We start from the raw sequence: 13,989 nt of genomic DNA, 5'->3' as shown, positions 1-13,989 counted from the left end.
TAAAATTATTTTTACTTTTTACATAAAGAGACACGTCTGCAGTTCACTAGGGCCGCAAGAGAGAGCGATGCTTTCAGCAGGAAACGGAAAGGCTGAACAAAGTGTCTTATGCTTTTGAGGTTTTAATCTCGGTCATGAGGATTCTGGTTTTGGAAATGCTGGCAGATATTTTGGAGAATACACACAAAGTATATTTAATAATTTAGCTAGTAATTATAGATATCCTAACCTGGGTAATCCCAAATATAAGGTATCCATAATCATTTTGTCTATGCTTTAAAATGTTTGCAGATAAACTTATGTACATCTCATATAACAGATCTTAAAGAGATCAAAATCAGTTAGAAGCTGTACAGAAACCACGGATGAGAATTTGACCCTTGAACTCTGACCAGTTCCTTTATCCTTAAACACAAGATTTTACTTGACCATTCCAACACAAAAAAACAGTGAATAATGCTAAGCTCAAAGCTGAAAAGGGAGATAATTCTATAAAAGACTCATTAAAACTGTAGGAGGGGTTCCTGACAAACACTCCTTTCCCATGATGTCTGGAAAGTTCACTGTGGGAGAGCAGGAGGGGCGGGTGGAGGAGCGGTTCAAAGAGGGGTCGTAAACCAAAATGAAAGCCGGGACTTAGGAAACATAAACTCCAATATACTTCTGACAACGCAACAAGAGTTTAATTAAACTGACAATTCTCCCCCAAAACCCCCACACCCTGCAACAGAGGCCAAAAGAACAAAGACGAGCATTGCTACTCCGTGTGTCGGCTGAATATCGACATGCGTGTCTGAAAAAAAGCTCCAGAAACCCAATGAAGACGTCTCAGACAAAGCTGCATGCTCGGCACTTGACCGGGGTTTGTGCCTTCATGGCTTTTTTGTGTCGGCTGCTGTGATTTACGACGTCGCTCAATCTGCTTTTCTGTGCTGCTGCAGTCAGGGGCACAAAGAGAGGCCTCTCCACACCAGACATGACTGCTGCTGCTGCTGCTGCGTCCGGCTCATGGCAGGGATCGTGCATTTCCATCACACTTGAACTACGACGCTTAATACAGAAAGACACCCGGAGAAAAGGCCACACAGGATTTTATTGAGAGGCCCGACCACACAGACAATTATGTAATCTGAAAGGATTAACGTTGCGTGACGGCTGTCATTTGGAATCGGAAGGGGCAAATTTTTATTAGTGGCCGATACTTAATAACCTGTTTAAGCTTTATAAACATATTCCCAAATTTCACTCTATTATTTTCCCCCCCCTTTCTGTTCCCAAGAGGAAGAAAAAAAAAAAAAAGAAAAAAGAGCAGTAATAATATGTTCAGTATATCCTTGCTTCCTCTTCTCCCCACTTTCTGTCTGCATTTCACAGTCAGGCAGACTCCCCACTGTCTGCCTCGGTTCCCCCACCCTCCTCTACTTGTCCTTAATCGTTGAGTCAGGCCTGAGGTCTCTTACGAGAAGGATGACGACCAGTCTGAGCAGCTACGTACAAAGAGAAAACCCCAGAACGCATACCAAGATGATCACCCAGATGGGCTTCTTGGAGAGAATTGCACTTCCAAGGCTTTGTCCAGGAAAAGAAATTAAAAACCAAGTAATGACAAGGTAAATAAATGTGCTTCCTAAGAAGCATTCTCCCCCCCGTTTTGTTTTTATTGGCATCTTATTGTAGCGGGAGCTTCCCTGCACAGCTGGAGGTCACCAGAAGCACCTGTGTACATGAAGCACGGGCACAACAAAAGATTACCGAGGCTAAGCAACAAGACAATAGCTTCGTAGGAACAAAATGGATGTGCTGGTATGAGGAAAGGGAACACGTTTGGCAAAGCGACAATTGGTTAATTACACGATAGCATTTCCAAAGTACCCAAGTCAGTTGGGTAAAAAAAATGAAGTCAGGACGGGTTGTCAACATTGCACAACGCACAGAGGCAACTCCTTAAAGCGATGACTAACGTCATGCAGCACCAAAAACAACAATCTGTGAAGTTTTCTTTCAAGCCATTTCATCAGGCTGTCGTAGTTTTCCTGCGTTGCTTCCTTTAAACTGAATCCAGTACAAGTGGAAATGACACCGCAGCAGCCTGGGTCTCTGTTAACACGTTTCTAATGCAAAAGGGGAAACAGCAAAGGAGGTCAGCGACGGGTCAGAGAAGTAACAGTTTCTTTGATCTTCAGGAAACCAGGAGATCCAACATGCAAAACGACATCTGTCTGCAGCTCTCAGGTTTTTTTTTTTTAAACTTGTGCTACATTTCCACGTCTCTCTTTAGCTTGGCTGATGTCGGCATCCGTGGGTTGTTAGCGTCGTAAATGTTGGCACGCTGCATACGAAGCCAAATAGAGACGACCTTGGATCAGCTGAATAACTCTGTTTATTTAAACTCCTAGCCTTTTCCGCAAACGGGGGTCTCTGCTCTTTGATAAAAAAAGTTTAGTCTACATGCAGTCTGCTTATAGTGTCTGGAAAAACAGCTGAACTTTCCCCTCACGAAACACAGCCTAGCCGTTTTGTGACTGGTGCAAGTATTTGAACGAGGGTTTTTACCAAATCATCATCGAATTAAGTTTGGAAAGTTGCAACATTGCCCACCCCTACTTATTGTACAGTCACTCCTACTGGTAATAAAATTATAAATACAAAATATACAACAGAACAAAATGACCTAACATCTACTTTGATAAAATAAGTGAACTTTAAGCTATTAGGGGATCATTCGTGTTCAGTATTCAATATACAAAATGTTCCTTTAAAAAAAAAAAAAAAAAATTTTCTGAGAGACGACATGCAGCAACAGGTGGGGGTGGGGCAGAAGTGTGTTCTTCGGAAAACTATTATCTTTTTTTCTTAAAACTAGCTCATGCCTCCATTAATCAAAACAAAAGAAGCGAGTTCTTAGTTCTATTTGATAGATGATCCATCCATGATAATCGTTGGTTTTTAGTTCTTATTAGCAGTAGTAACCACGGAAAAGAAAAGAAAAAGAAAAGAAAAGAAAAGAAAACTCTTAGGCTTCCACAACCAGAGAGATCTCACCTGAAGACACCCAATCAATCTTCCTTCCATCTCTTCACCCTCACAGGAGATAAGTGCCGATTATCCACAGAGTCTACGAGGCTCCCAGGAATACGCCACACATTTCTAACCTGCTTTGTCTGCGTAAAGGTCATCAGTTAAGAATCGGACCCCACAGGGAGAGCAACATGCATCGGGAGCAGGATTATCGCTACATCCTAACAAAACCACGGCACGTGCTGCAGATGCTTCCCAAACAAAAGGAAATCTGGGCCTGCCAGGGAGTGTCAGGTAGATGAAAGAGACCAGCGCATGCTGTCATAGCCATTGTTAATGCAGGAGGAGTGGAAAAGGATGCACAAAGCTATCTGATCTGAGGGTGGAGGAGGCCATCTCACCGAGTTACAGGTCAATTCACATCGAATAGCTTTTAGTAATGAGCTATTAGTTTTCTTTTCATGTCTAATCAGTAAAGTCTTTGAAACTCAATTTATAGCCTAATCCGAGAGGATAATCTAGTTTCCCAGCATAATAAATCAAGTAAAACATGGGTTGAACACCTTTAAGGGGTGTTTTCTTTTTAAACACTAGGGATTCCCAATAAATATTTTTTTTTTTTTACCTTCCAAGTCTCAGTGGTGATGTGCGTTTTCACACGGGGTGGTCTGGTGACCCCGGTCACATGACACACGGTGACACCACTGATGACCTGCACTCACAGGGTGGTACTGTCTGATACAGTCATTATCATGCTCACTTTCTCATGCCAGCATCACAATGGGTGCAGGCTATCTGCTCTGAGGAATGAGGTACTCGCACAGCCACACATTCACCTCTTTGTCCGGCTGCTTAACAAAAGGCTGCAGATACGCAGGACGGTCAGACTGCCTCAGCGGCACATTCTGATGAACCGCATCACCATGGCCAGCGTGTCATTTTCGACCAGAACTTCTTGCCGTTTTCGGCTCCACTCCCAGGTCACCTTTTGTTTTTCTTAAAAGGGACTGTTACTCCTTTCCAGTAAAGATGTACACATCTAGAACTCACTGGAACCAACATTTAGTTTTATCAGAACAAGAGTCCAGAGAAACCCCTACTAGTTTATAGATTATGGACTATTAAACACGGGGAACCAATACGTAGTTTTATACTTTTACCTTTTTGTTTTTTCTTTTAGTTTTGTTTGCATTTTCTTCTAATTTATGTTTGAACTGCCTTGTTGCAGAAAATGTGCCATATTAAAAAAACCTTACCTTTGATTATCAGATTATATCGAGAGTAAAAATAAAAACCATAAGTGTGTATGGAAAAAATACATCTAAATGCATGTTTAAAATACGTCTATAAAAGTACAACCATAATGATTTGTGTTAACCGAGATGCACCAAGCTGAGATTTGTAGCCAATAAAACTCTGACCGATTTTTGCCAATTCCAATTTCTCTGTAAGAACTGGGATTTGCAGCATTTCAAATATTATTTTAAACTTTCTGACATGAGCGGTTATTCACATTGAGAGGAAGCAGAATGTGAGTGAAGGAGGAATTGCTGTAAAAAGATTAGAGATAAACGATTAAGATCTGAACGGCATATTCCTGCGTTTGACATCTGACTTGTTGATTCTGATTTTGACCCATTCCGGCTACTTATTCCAATGTCTGATATAACATAGCCAAAAGTTTGAGCTGGAGAGACGGTCCAACAGAAAATTGCAAGACTATCTCAATTAAAGAATATATTTCCAATCTTTATTTGATTTTATGAAACTCAAGATGAAACCATCTTAACGGAGACATGTTTGTGGACCCAAACGGTGGTAATTGTTAGTCTTGACACATTTAATGAGCACAGGAAAATAGAGGGAGGCATGTGCGACCCGCCTACCGCTCTCTGACCCGATCAAAGCGAAAACCATGATTCCAACCTCTGACTGCACCTCAGATTCAAATGATCCTGTATGTTAACTTTTAAACCTTATAACAATTTGACCAATTGGTGCCAAAGCATTAATAACCCATTTGTTTCTGTGTGCATTCCCTACAGAATGTAGCTCCTTATCATACATCCAAGGCTTCCCAACAATCTGCAAGCAATTTTTTAAAATACAATACAAAAATATACAACAAGAGAAACTTGTAATATTTTCACTCTTCCATTTGCTCAAGTCTACTCCGAGTCAATCTGCCACTTCGGCGGCTAGAAGAAACGTCCACCAGGGGAGGAAAATTGTCGCTTTCATACCCAATATATAACCGGAACTGAAACAACCACAACTACAAAATAAGAAATGGTTATTGCAGCCAAATGACCAGCACCTACTTAAGCCTTTCACACCTCTTTGATTTATCAACAACTTCCATTTTGAAGAGGAGTGGTGATCAGTATGATGCGCTAACTCTTGGGTATGTTGCGTTCACTGATCACATGAGACAGATTGTACATTTGAGTTTCTGACTTGGCAGTCGCCATTCAGAGCCAAAATTTCATCAAGCATTTCCACAAATTATTCACAATAAAAACCATCAGTGGATTAAACATCCTTTACAGCATTTAAGGCCAACAAAAGTGAGTTTAGCCATCTTAGTTTTCAGGCCGATTTGGGCCTCTTTGGTTTCTGAAACCTATTCTCAGATGGAAATCCACATCATTACTGTTCACAAAACGTCTGCACAGCTTTTGAATTTTAGCCAAATGCAATTAAAACTATACTCTAGCGTGTCCACACATTACCCAACACGGCGAGGAACGTTCCTAGAAGGATCGAGTGCATGAATAGATGCGAATGTTGATGGATTCATTTGCATGCTAGCCAGCTCTCTGGCAAGCGGTCAAAACCCTCTCCAAACTCGGGGATCAATGACAGAACGGAGACGGAGAGAGGAGTTGGTTCCCATTCAGCACGCCGCGGGTTTGGGTATTGAAGAAATACGCGCTCGCATGCAGGCACACACAGAAGCTCACGAACGCAGGGAGCTCCTTCACGAGCCTCCCTTTTCATGCAGATCTTTTGTCTCTCAGTAATGTCTGGTATGCCAGCTCTGCTCAATGACCTGATTTCTATGGGGCTGCCGAGGCACCGATCTCTTTCTCTCCCTCTCCCTGCGCTTGTGTCTGTGTTCATCTGCCTGCAAGGCCTTCCTCTGTATAAACCACAGGGCTTAGCTGGGCAGACAGACACAGACCAAGTCTGATCCGGTGTTCAAGAGCGCAGGGGACACAAAAAACACAAACAGAAAGTCTTGCATGAAGTAAACAGAACGGGCCTCAGGTCAAACTTAATTGAATGAGGAAATGTATATATATTTTTCCCCCCCCTCAAGTTGCCAGAGTGATTGCAATGGAGGAAGCGGCTAATAAAAATAGACGCTTACTTTACATTCGAAATAGTTTCAGGATATTTAAAACAGAAATGTTTGATTCTACCCAACAACGTTAAAGACAAATTGTTTCTGCACACTCACCTCGTCTTTGTACGAATACCCTGAGCAGGGGATGAGCCGAGTCCACTGCCTTGGAGAAGTTCTCGTCGTTGTTAATCGGCAGGAAGTCCCCGTGAGTGTCGGCGTAGCCAATCATCACCTCTATATTCGCGAGGCGGTGAATGTGCAGGATGAGCTTGTAGAACTCCTCGAATTTACCAGGCTTGACCCGGTTTACGGAGAACCGACGGAACTCCGCTCCGTACTAAAGAAAAAGGAAGAAGAAGAAGAAGAAAAAGAAGAAGAAGAAGAAAGATGTTAATCCTAAAGTAGAAAACTAGGATGCCACTTGGATAAATAAAACAGTACAAGAAGTTGGTGGATAAGGCACGGCAAAAGCAAGCTTCTGAACAATGTATAAATAAAAATGACGCTTTGAAAAACCAGTTTTGACACAGCTGGTGCATATTTTCAAACATTTACTTTACACACAGCAGCAAAAAAACATTTGACCTTCGGGGAAGAAACAGATCGACTTTCCTTTTCAACACATCAAATGCAAAGTGAGAGAAATAATTCTGCCTTAGTAAGAGAAATTCCTTTCCTTTTGCACATCCACTGCTTTTATGCTAAGCTACTTCTCAACTTTGATTAGCACAGACTCGAAACCAGAAGGTACATGCACAGTAACATATTTATTCAGCATTTATTCAGCCTGATAAATGCTGATACAAATTGTAAAAATTATTTATGATGGTATAACCACATTTTTTTGGTTCCGTTTCTTAAAGCACAAATAGGCGTCATCAGTGTTCGACTTGTGAAATCTGGAAAAACAAATATAATCTGAAGAACTTCATGATATCTAAACTCTTAAAGAAAGTAAAACTAAAAGGAATAAAAACGGTTTAAGTGGCCTAGTCAATGTCTAGACATAAATCCATTTGAGTATCAAATCATCCAGGTTTCTTCTGGAGCACTGTAAATGACTCGGTGACAGTTACCGCTTTAACTTGATGACAGTAGTTGCCCCCAGGGGTGGTGGAACCATTTATTATGTTTAAGAGGCAATTACTTTTCCACGTAAGGCTCAGTTGTTTGTACAGCTTGTTTAAATGAAATAATCCTTTCAGCATGGCCTCCAGTATTACTCTGGTCTGATATTTAAACGTATTGCATGGTCTAATGTTTAAGTGCGACAAGAAAAAAAAAAAAAAGCAAACAGAAGTATTCTGCAAAGGGCCTTTCACATCACTGAGCTAGGACTTAAGATTAATTAACTACCAGCAATATGTATTCTGCTTCATTAATGGTTTGTAAACAACCTGTGAAGCTCAGTTTCCGCCTCATTGAATGTGTTAGCAGCCAACCAAATACTCTGTGTGACGTTAGATAAACCAGGAGAGGAAATGAATGAGTGTGAAAACTTTGGATTGTATTCATTTTAAATGAGAGGAAAAAGAAGCCATTAAACTTTTTTTTTTTTCTACCATCGACTGCAGGTCAAAAGTCCAATGTTTGAACAAAAACTTCCTCAGGAATGCCAAACTTCATCTCTTAAAACAGAGCAACTTTACTGTTCTCTAGATCTTCTTATAGTCCTGCTCTCTCTCACCATCACGCAGCCTGAATGCACTTCACTACAAATATCTCTCAAGATAAGAAACAAACTTTGATATTCTATTAGGGCTCTGAAGTGGAGCAAATTTGGTTTCAGATGCGACTGGATTTCTCAGTAGCGCACCTGGAAAAAAAAAAAAAAAATCTCAGGTCGCACTGGTGCAACCAGTCGCTGAGGGTAAAACAAATGAAATCCCCTGTGAAACTGAAACCCTCCCTGAGGTTTCACAACAGACACAAAAAGCAGTAAAATAAACACGGAATAAAGTCCCACCCAAAATGATTCACGCTTCTGGCAGATCCATTTAGCTCTTAAAACATCTTCCAATTCAGATTTTCTTTTAATTCATTCATCTTGAGGTTTAAGATTCAGCTCATCAAAGCTCTTTAGACCCTTTTTGAGTGATTCTGCTTAAAATAATAAAATAATACATTTTGTTTATTAGATTGTCTACTAATAATAAAAAAAGAGAAAATAAGGCAAATAGACGCAAATAGTCTAGACTATCCTTTTAAATAGCTCTGCACCTTTCTGTGCTTCTACTTGCGTAACTGACCCGAACGCCAACTTCCACACTAAAAAGTGTTCCTACTTTGACCTGGTTGCACTCACGGACGTTGGTTCACCATTTGATGCACGTGCACCAATAAGAACAGATTCTTGCAATGTCTTTCTTGGATAGGCAAGTAAAACATCATAACCTCAAGGCTGAAATTTATAGTAGGCAAAAAAAACAAAACAAAACAACAACAAAAATTTTTAATTGTGACTCACACAGATGCACAACCGAAACATAAAAGCGCACCTCAATAATCCACTGCAAAAGACAACAGCAGCAGTTCTGCTGCGTGATTCACATGGGTAATTTGTAGCCGTTTTGTTACTGTAATCATCAGCTTACATCACTAGTGAACTGATATCAAAGGCAGAAAGCAGAGAGAGAGAGAGAGAGGGTCAGGGACGAACAGGAAGGAGAGGAAAAGTGCTGACATGGTTGCAGACGGGCAGAAGATATGCTACACCACCACTGTAATTAGAAGATGGCATATTAAATTTCAGAGAAAGCCTAGTGGGGATGCCAGAGAAACTTCCTGCCAGGTTTACTTCAGGCACAACTTGCGAGTCAGCATCTTTATGAAAATGTGACGCCCCATTTGGGTTTAAGCTAATATAAGCCTAGCTACTCCGGAGGATGACACAAGAAGCCGACCAGCAGGTTCCGTCGGCGTTCAGGCCGGAGCTGTTAACTTTGTGGAAAGGGAAACCTCGTCTGCAATACTCAAACATGTTAAACTTGAGTTACCAAATTGTTGATCTCCGTCAACCTTGTGGTTAGGGGAAGAAGTCTTCTTGGTACGGTATGTCACGTTCATTGTGCTCAGTGCAGAACCAGCCCAAGGCCTGGAGCAAGCCCGAACATGGCATGATTATTCACAGGCTTAAGCACTCAAACCCGGCACTAAGAATACATCACCTCAAACATGACATCACCTGTCCTTCTGGCCTATCGGGACGAAGTGACGCCGAACAAGCTCAAACATGTCTGGAAGCCTCCTAACTGACACACAGGAGAAAAAGGAAGACGAGTCGCTTCTTACTTTGGTCAACACTCACGTCTTCGTCCTCGTCGTGCAACGCTCTGCAAGTCGAGGCCGACTTACCGATTCTCTGTAAATAAATAACCGGCTATGAAGTGAGCAGACGATAAACAAATAAGTTCTTTATAATTAAAAGGTATGCAAAACAAAGTTTTTAGGTAGTGTGGAAAAAGAGCTTCACCACTACTCCCACCTACCTACAGTTTATCCCCTCCACCCCCCAACACATGTGGTGATAAGAGCTTTAGGTGACTGAAACCAGCTCCTTGCTGAGGCTCCCTGACAGACAGCCAGACACCTCCAATGTTATTCCTGATAAGCTTATCGCTGGAACACTTTCCCTTGAGAAAACCAAACATGAACTGCCAAGCACCAGGCACACACACACACACAAAAATCAATCAGAAGCACACAAAAGTATCAGAGCAAGTGACGAGCGTCACTTCTGGAAATGTGGAGGAAGCTTATCTAATGTTCACAAGGTTTGCGTTTTCTTTTGGACAAACATTTTTAAGCATCAGCTGGCTTTAATGGTTTGGTTTTGAGATTTAATGGCTTTTGTTTTTTGTTTTGTAGTTAATATTGCCTGCAGTTAATGATGAGTAACAGCAATGTCATCTTTTCTTCAGGTTAAACTGCGTGTGGATCGGCTCTGGATTGCATTTCCAACAGGCCAGAGAGGAACGGAGGACAGAACACAGCGGTTCTGGCTGGAGTTCATTTCTAACTAAACTAATTTCTTGTTAGAAGACAAAGTTACACCAGCAAAGTTTCAGTCCAGTGGCAAAGCAAACTTGGGAGTGATCTTTTGAAATTGTCCTTAGAAATACGCGAATGGTTCAAATAAGATGACGTTTGTTAACTAAGAAAAACTAAAACAAACCCCTCAAGCTTTAAAAGAATTTTAAAAAAAGATAGGGGTTTAGGAATCGTTTACAACATCTTGTTTCCACGGTGATCCTCTTTTTCAACCAATTAGAACTCGACTTCTGATATATATTTTTTTCGTTGATGTCGAAATTTCTTCTGAACGGAGCCAGTTGTAAATGCCCCCAGTTGGAAAACCACTGGTTTAGACCAAAACTAGACAGTTATATTTCATTATAACTGCATTAAATTTGCATGTCAGGAAATAAGTCGGACTTTGTTAAACTCTACTAAATTTGCTTCGGAATGAAACCAAACTGGAGATGAGGAGTTATTTTCTTCTTATAGTGCCACAGACATTTTGGCCATGTTCTAAAATTGGAAGGAGGTCCGGTTTTGGCGACAGATGCACTACAGATGGGTTCCTCTGTGGAAAAGGGGCCGATTGTCGAATCTTAAGAAAATGTGAAAACTAACCAATAATGGCCTGAAATGTTCTCCCTTTAATTCAACTCGATTGCCCCAAAACTGAGTTGTTTTAAAATAACATTTAAATCCAGTATTCATGAATCAAGACAGACATTTTTAGCCCCTTGAAATCCAAATTGGCAGAAAAATAAATAAATAAAAATCAGAACATCACTAAATCCCATCTTGCATAGGTCAGTATGAACCAAATATAGCTGTCGCCATTTATCTCTCGTCTCAGTCATAGTTGAGGTGACGGGCTGAACCGAGCAGCTCGGACTCCTCAGCACACGGGAAACAGGCTGGAAGGGAAACAAAGTGACAAGAGAGTCACGCAATTCTGTGCGCGACGAGCTACATCTGATCAAACAGGACGGTGGGGAGGGGGGAGAGGAAACGCGTGACGCAACGCGACGGTGAGTCAGCTCTCGATGTGATGATGATGCTGATGAAGCTGCTCTGTGGCAGCTACACCCACAAACAACCCCCCCACCCCCCCGTCCCCCTGGTGGCGTCACAGCCAAACAATACAGAAGAGAGCGACTCTCCGAGGTCACCGTGTGTGTTCATGGCTGACCCCCTGGGCTGGACGTTTGCCCACCTGCTGTCAGCTCCCCAGCCGCAGCATCTGTCAACCGTCTCACGGACCTGTCAGGCGGATCGATGGGGGAGGGGCTCCTTATCAATCTTCTCAGGCTGTGGTGATCACGGTCGGTTTCAGCGCCTTTTCTGATCAACTTTGGTTTTACACCCAACTTTCTATAATTGAGCTTGGATGCAGCACTCTGGGAAGATGATTAGTTATTCACTGATTGATAAAAAGGAGAGAGTTTTAATGTAATCCACTGGCTTTGGTAAGCAAGACGGGGAAGCAACTCTTGACAGATTCTGATGAGAGTTGATCAGCTCTACAACAGTGTGTGTGTGTGTGTGGTGGCCCCTGAGACACAGTAGCCTTGTGAATCTCCCACAAACTACCGACTGGACTTTTTCCTTCCACTAAACTTTCAATTACTATAATTGCATACATCATTGTGTGCCAAAAAAACAAACAAAACAATCAGTCCTTTGTATCATTTAAAATGTCTGAGAAACTCATTTTTGGTTTTTAATCCACAGTCTTTAAAAATATTAAAAAAATTAGCATAATTCAATATTTAGCAGTGCAAACAAAATGTATCTATTTTTCTAAATCCTTGCAACAATGGTAGGACTTTCCACAGGAAACCTGGTTCTCCTTTGATGAAACAAAAATCTTTACATAAAGTAAAGATAACATTACTCTATAATTAATGAGTTTATGGATATGTCAATTGATTCAAATTAGCCACCAGACTCTAGGCCTCCAACAAAACAACCCCAATATATATATATATATAGAATAAATTGTAACTACTGCAGCCACAATGTTACATTTGATAGATTTTTTTTTCTTCCATATTCTCCCCAAGATTGTCGCTGAACAAACAAACAAACAAACTGTCTTGCGTTTTAAAGCGTTGTGAAAGCCAATAACGACCAGTCAGCACACAATCTGTATTGTCGGAAATAAAAACAATCGCTGCAGTTCACACAGAAACACCCAGAACCTGGTCCGGTTCGGATCAAAGCCTTGCAAAGAGAAGGAAATGTGTTGTTGGCTGCAGACAGATTCTCCCTCCAGCTCCTGCTTCGCTACGGGACGACCATGTGTGCGATTTTTTTTCTCTTTTTTTTCTCTCTCCCCCCTTCTTCTTCTTCTTTTTTTCCCCTCACACCAAACTCTCGTTGAGTCTTTTAATTTATTTCACACAAAACCACCCACCTTGCTCTTCACTTCCACGGCGTCACAATCAGCGTGTCGCAAAGGTTGCGACTTGTTAAAGCTCCGATTCATTTTGGTGAACGAAGAAAAGAGGGAGGAAAAAAGAAGGGGGAAAAAAAAAAGTTAAGCCTCCCTTTTTCCGCAGAAAGAGGGGATCCTCCGATCCTCAGCTTTTTCTCTAGAAGTCCGTCCGCTTCGCTTCCTGCAGAAAAGTTGAAAGTTTTTGTGGTTTCCGCTCTTCTTGTATGTTTCCAAGGTGCTCCGTCAGAAGCGGCAGATGACTTCACGCTACAAAAGCCAGCGAGAAACTAAGCGCGTTGACTTGGGGAGAGTGGGGTAAGTTTTGAAATGACATCAGCGCTGCTTTAAAAAAAAAAAAAAATGGGATTCAGGGATGCGTTCGAGTGCTGCTCGTTAATCTGACGTTCAGAACGCTCAGTAAAAGAACGAATAGGAGATGGGAAAAATGAAGAGACAAGCGTCAGTGAAGAAACACGAAGAAGAAAAGTAAATGTAATTATAGAAATAAAGACACAGTAGATGAATACATGTTTGCGAATAAACAGAGAAAGAAGGGGGAAAAGAAGGAAGGAAAGAATCAAGAAAGAGGAAGAAAGATGAAAAACATGCTTTTAAAAACTATATGATTTTTTAACACAACACGCAATGTATAGACATTCAAGTCATACTCGAGACAGTAATTTGAAGAATAAACAAAACTAGAACTAACAATAAAACAAGCACACAAACAAAAACCCTGCAATCCACCTACTTAGGGAAACCTAAGTAGGTGGATGATGAAAAGTAGATAACCAAAACACAAACTAACAGAGGTGACAGAAAATAAATGATTAATTAGACAGAAAGCAAATAAAACGTTTGAGGTCTTTATAAAAGAAATGGCTTTTATAAAGACCTCAAACATCTGTGGAGAGACATAAAAAATATAAACGAAAGTAAAAAAAAAAAAAAAAAAAAGAAAAAAAAAATTCACAGCAGCTGCAAAGCCAAGCAAATCTATGATTTACTAGCCAAAAAATGTTAAGAACGTACAAAAAAATAAAGTTAAAATAGTAGACACATAAATGTAAAGGATTATATGGACATGTCTAAACAAAATGACACAGTTACAGTGTTTATAGATGATTATTCACCTGTGGAAGGAACAAAATTCAGAACGAAATATAAAACA

General features: G+C 40.9%; 1 protein-coding gene across 1 annotated transcript in view; it reads right to left on the bottom strand.

Annotated features, from left to right (window-relative positions):
- The window catches only part of pard6gb (par-6 family cell polarity regulator gamma b), a 32,168-nt gene extending 19,024 nt beyond the window's left edge, over nt 1-13,144 (bottom strand). Inside the window, exons 1-2 of the mRNA XM_008422064.2 lie at nt 12,798-13,144; nt 6,482-6,704 (exon numbers count right to left, since the gene is read on the bottom strand). Coding sequence (XP_008420286.1) covers nt 6,482-6,704; nt 12,798-12,869 — 295 coding nt within the window. The 5' untranslated portion in view covers nt 12,870-13,144. The remainder of the gene's footprint in view (nt 1-6,481; nt 6,705-12,797) is intronic.
- Nucleotides 13,145-13,989: the final 845 nt, after the last annotated feature.

The sequence above is a fragment of the Poecilia reticulata genome, linkage group LG11 (genome assembly GCF_000633615.1).
Source record: "Poecilia reticulata strain Guanapo linkage group LG11, Guppy_female_1.0+MT, whole genome shotgun sequence".
Lineage (NCBI taxonomy): Eukaryota > Metazoa > Chordata > Actinopteri > Cyprinodontiformes > Poeciliidae > Poecilia > Poecilia reticulata.
Note: the sequence above shows the minus strand (reverse complement) of the source record. Positions and strands in the feature narration are given on the sequence as shown.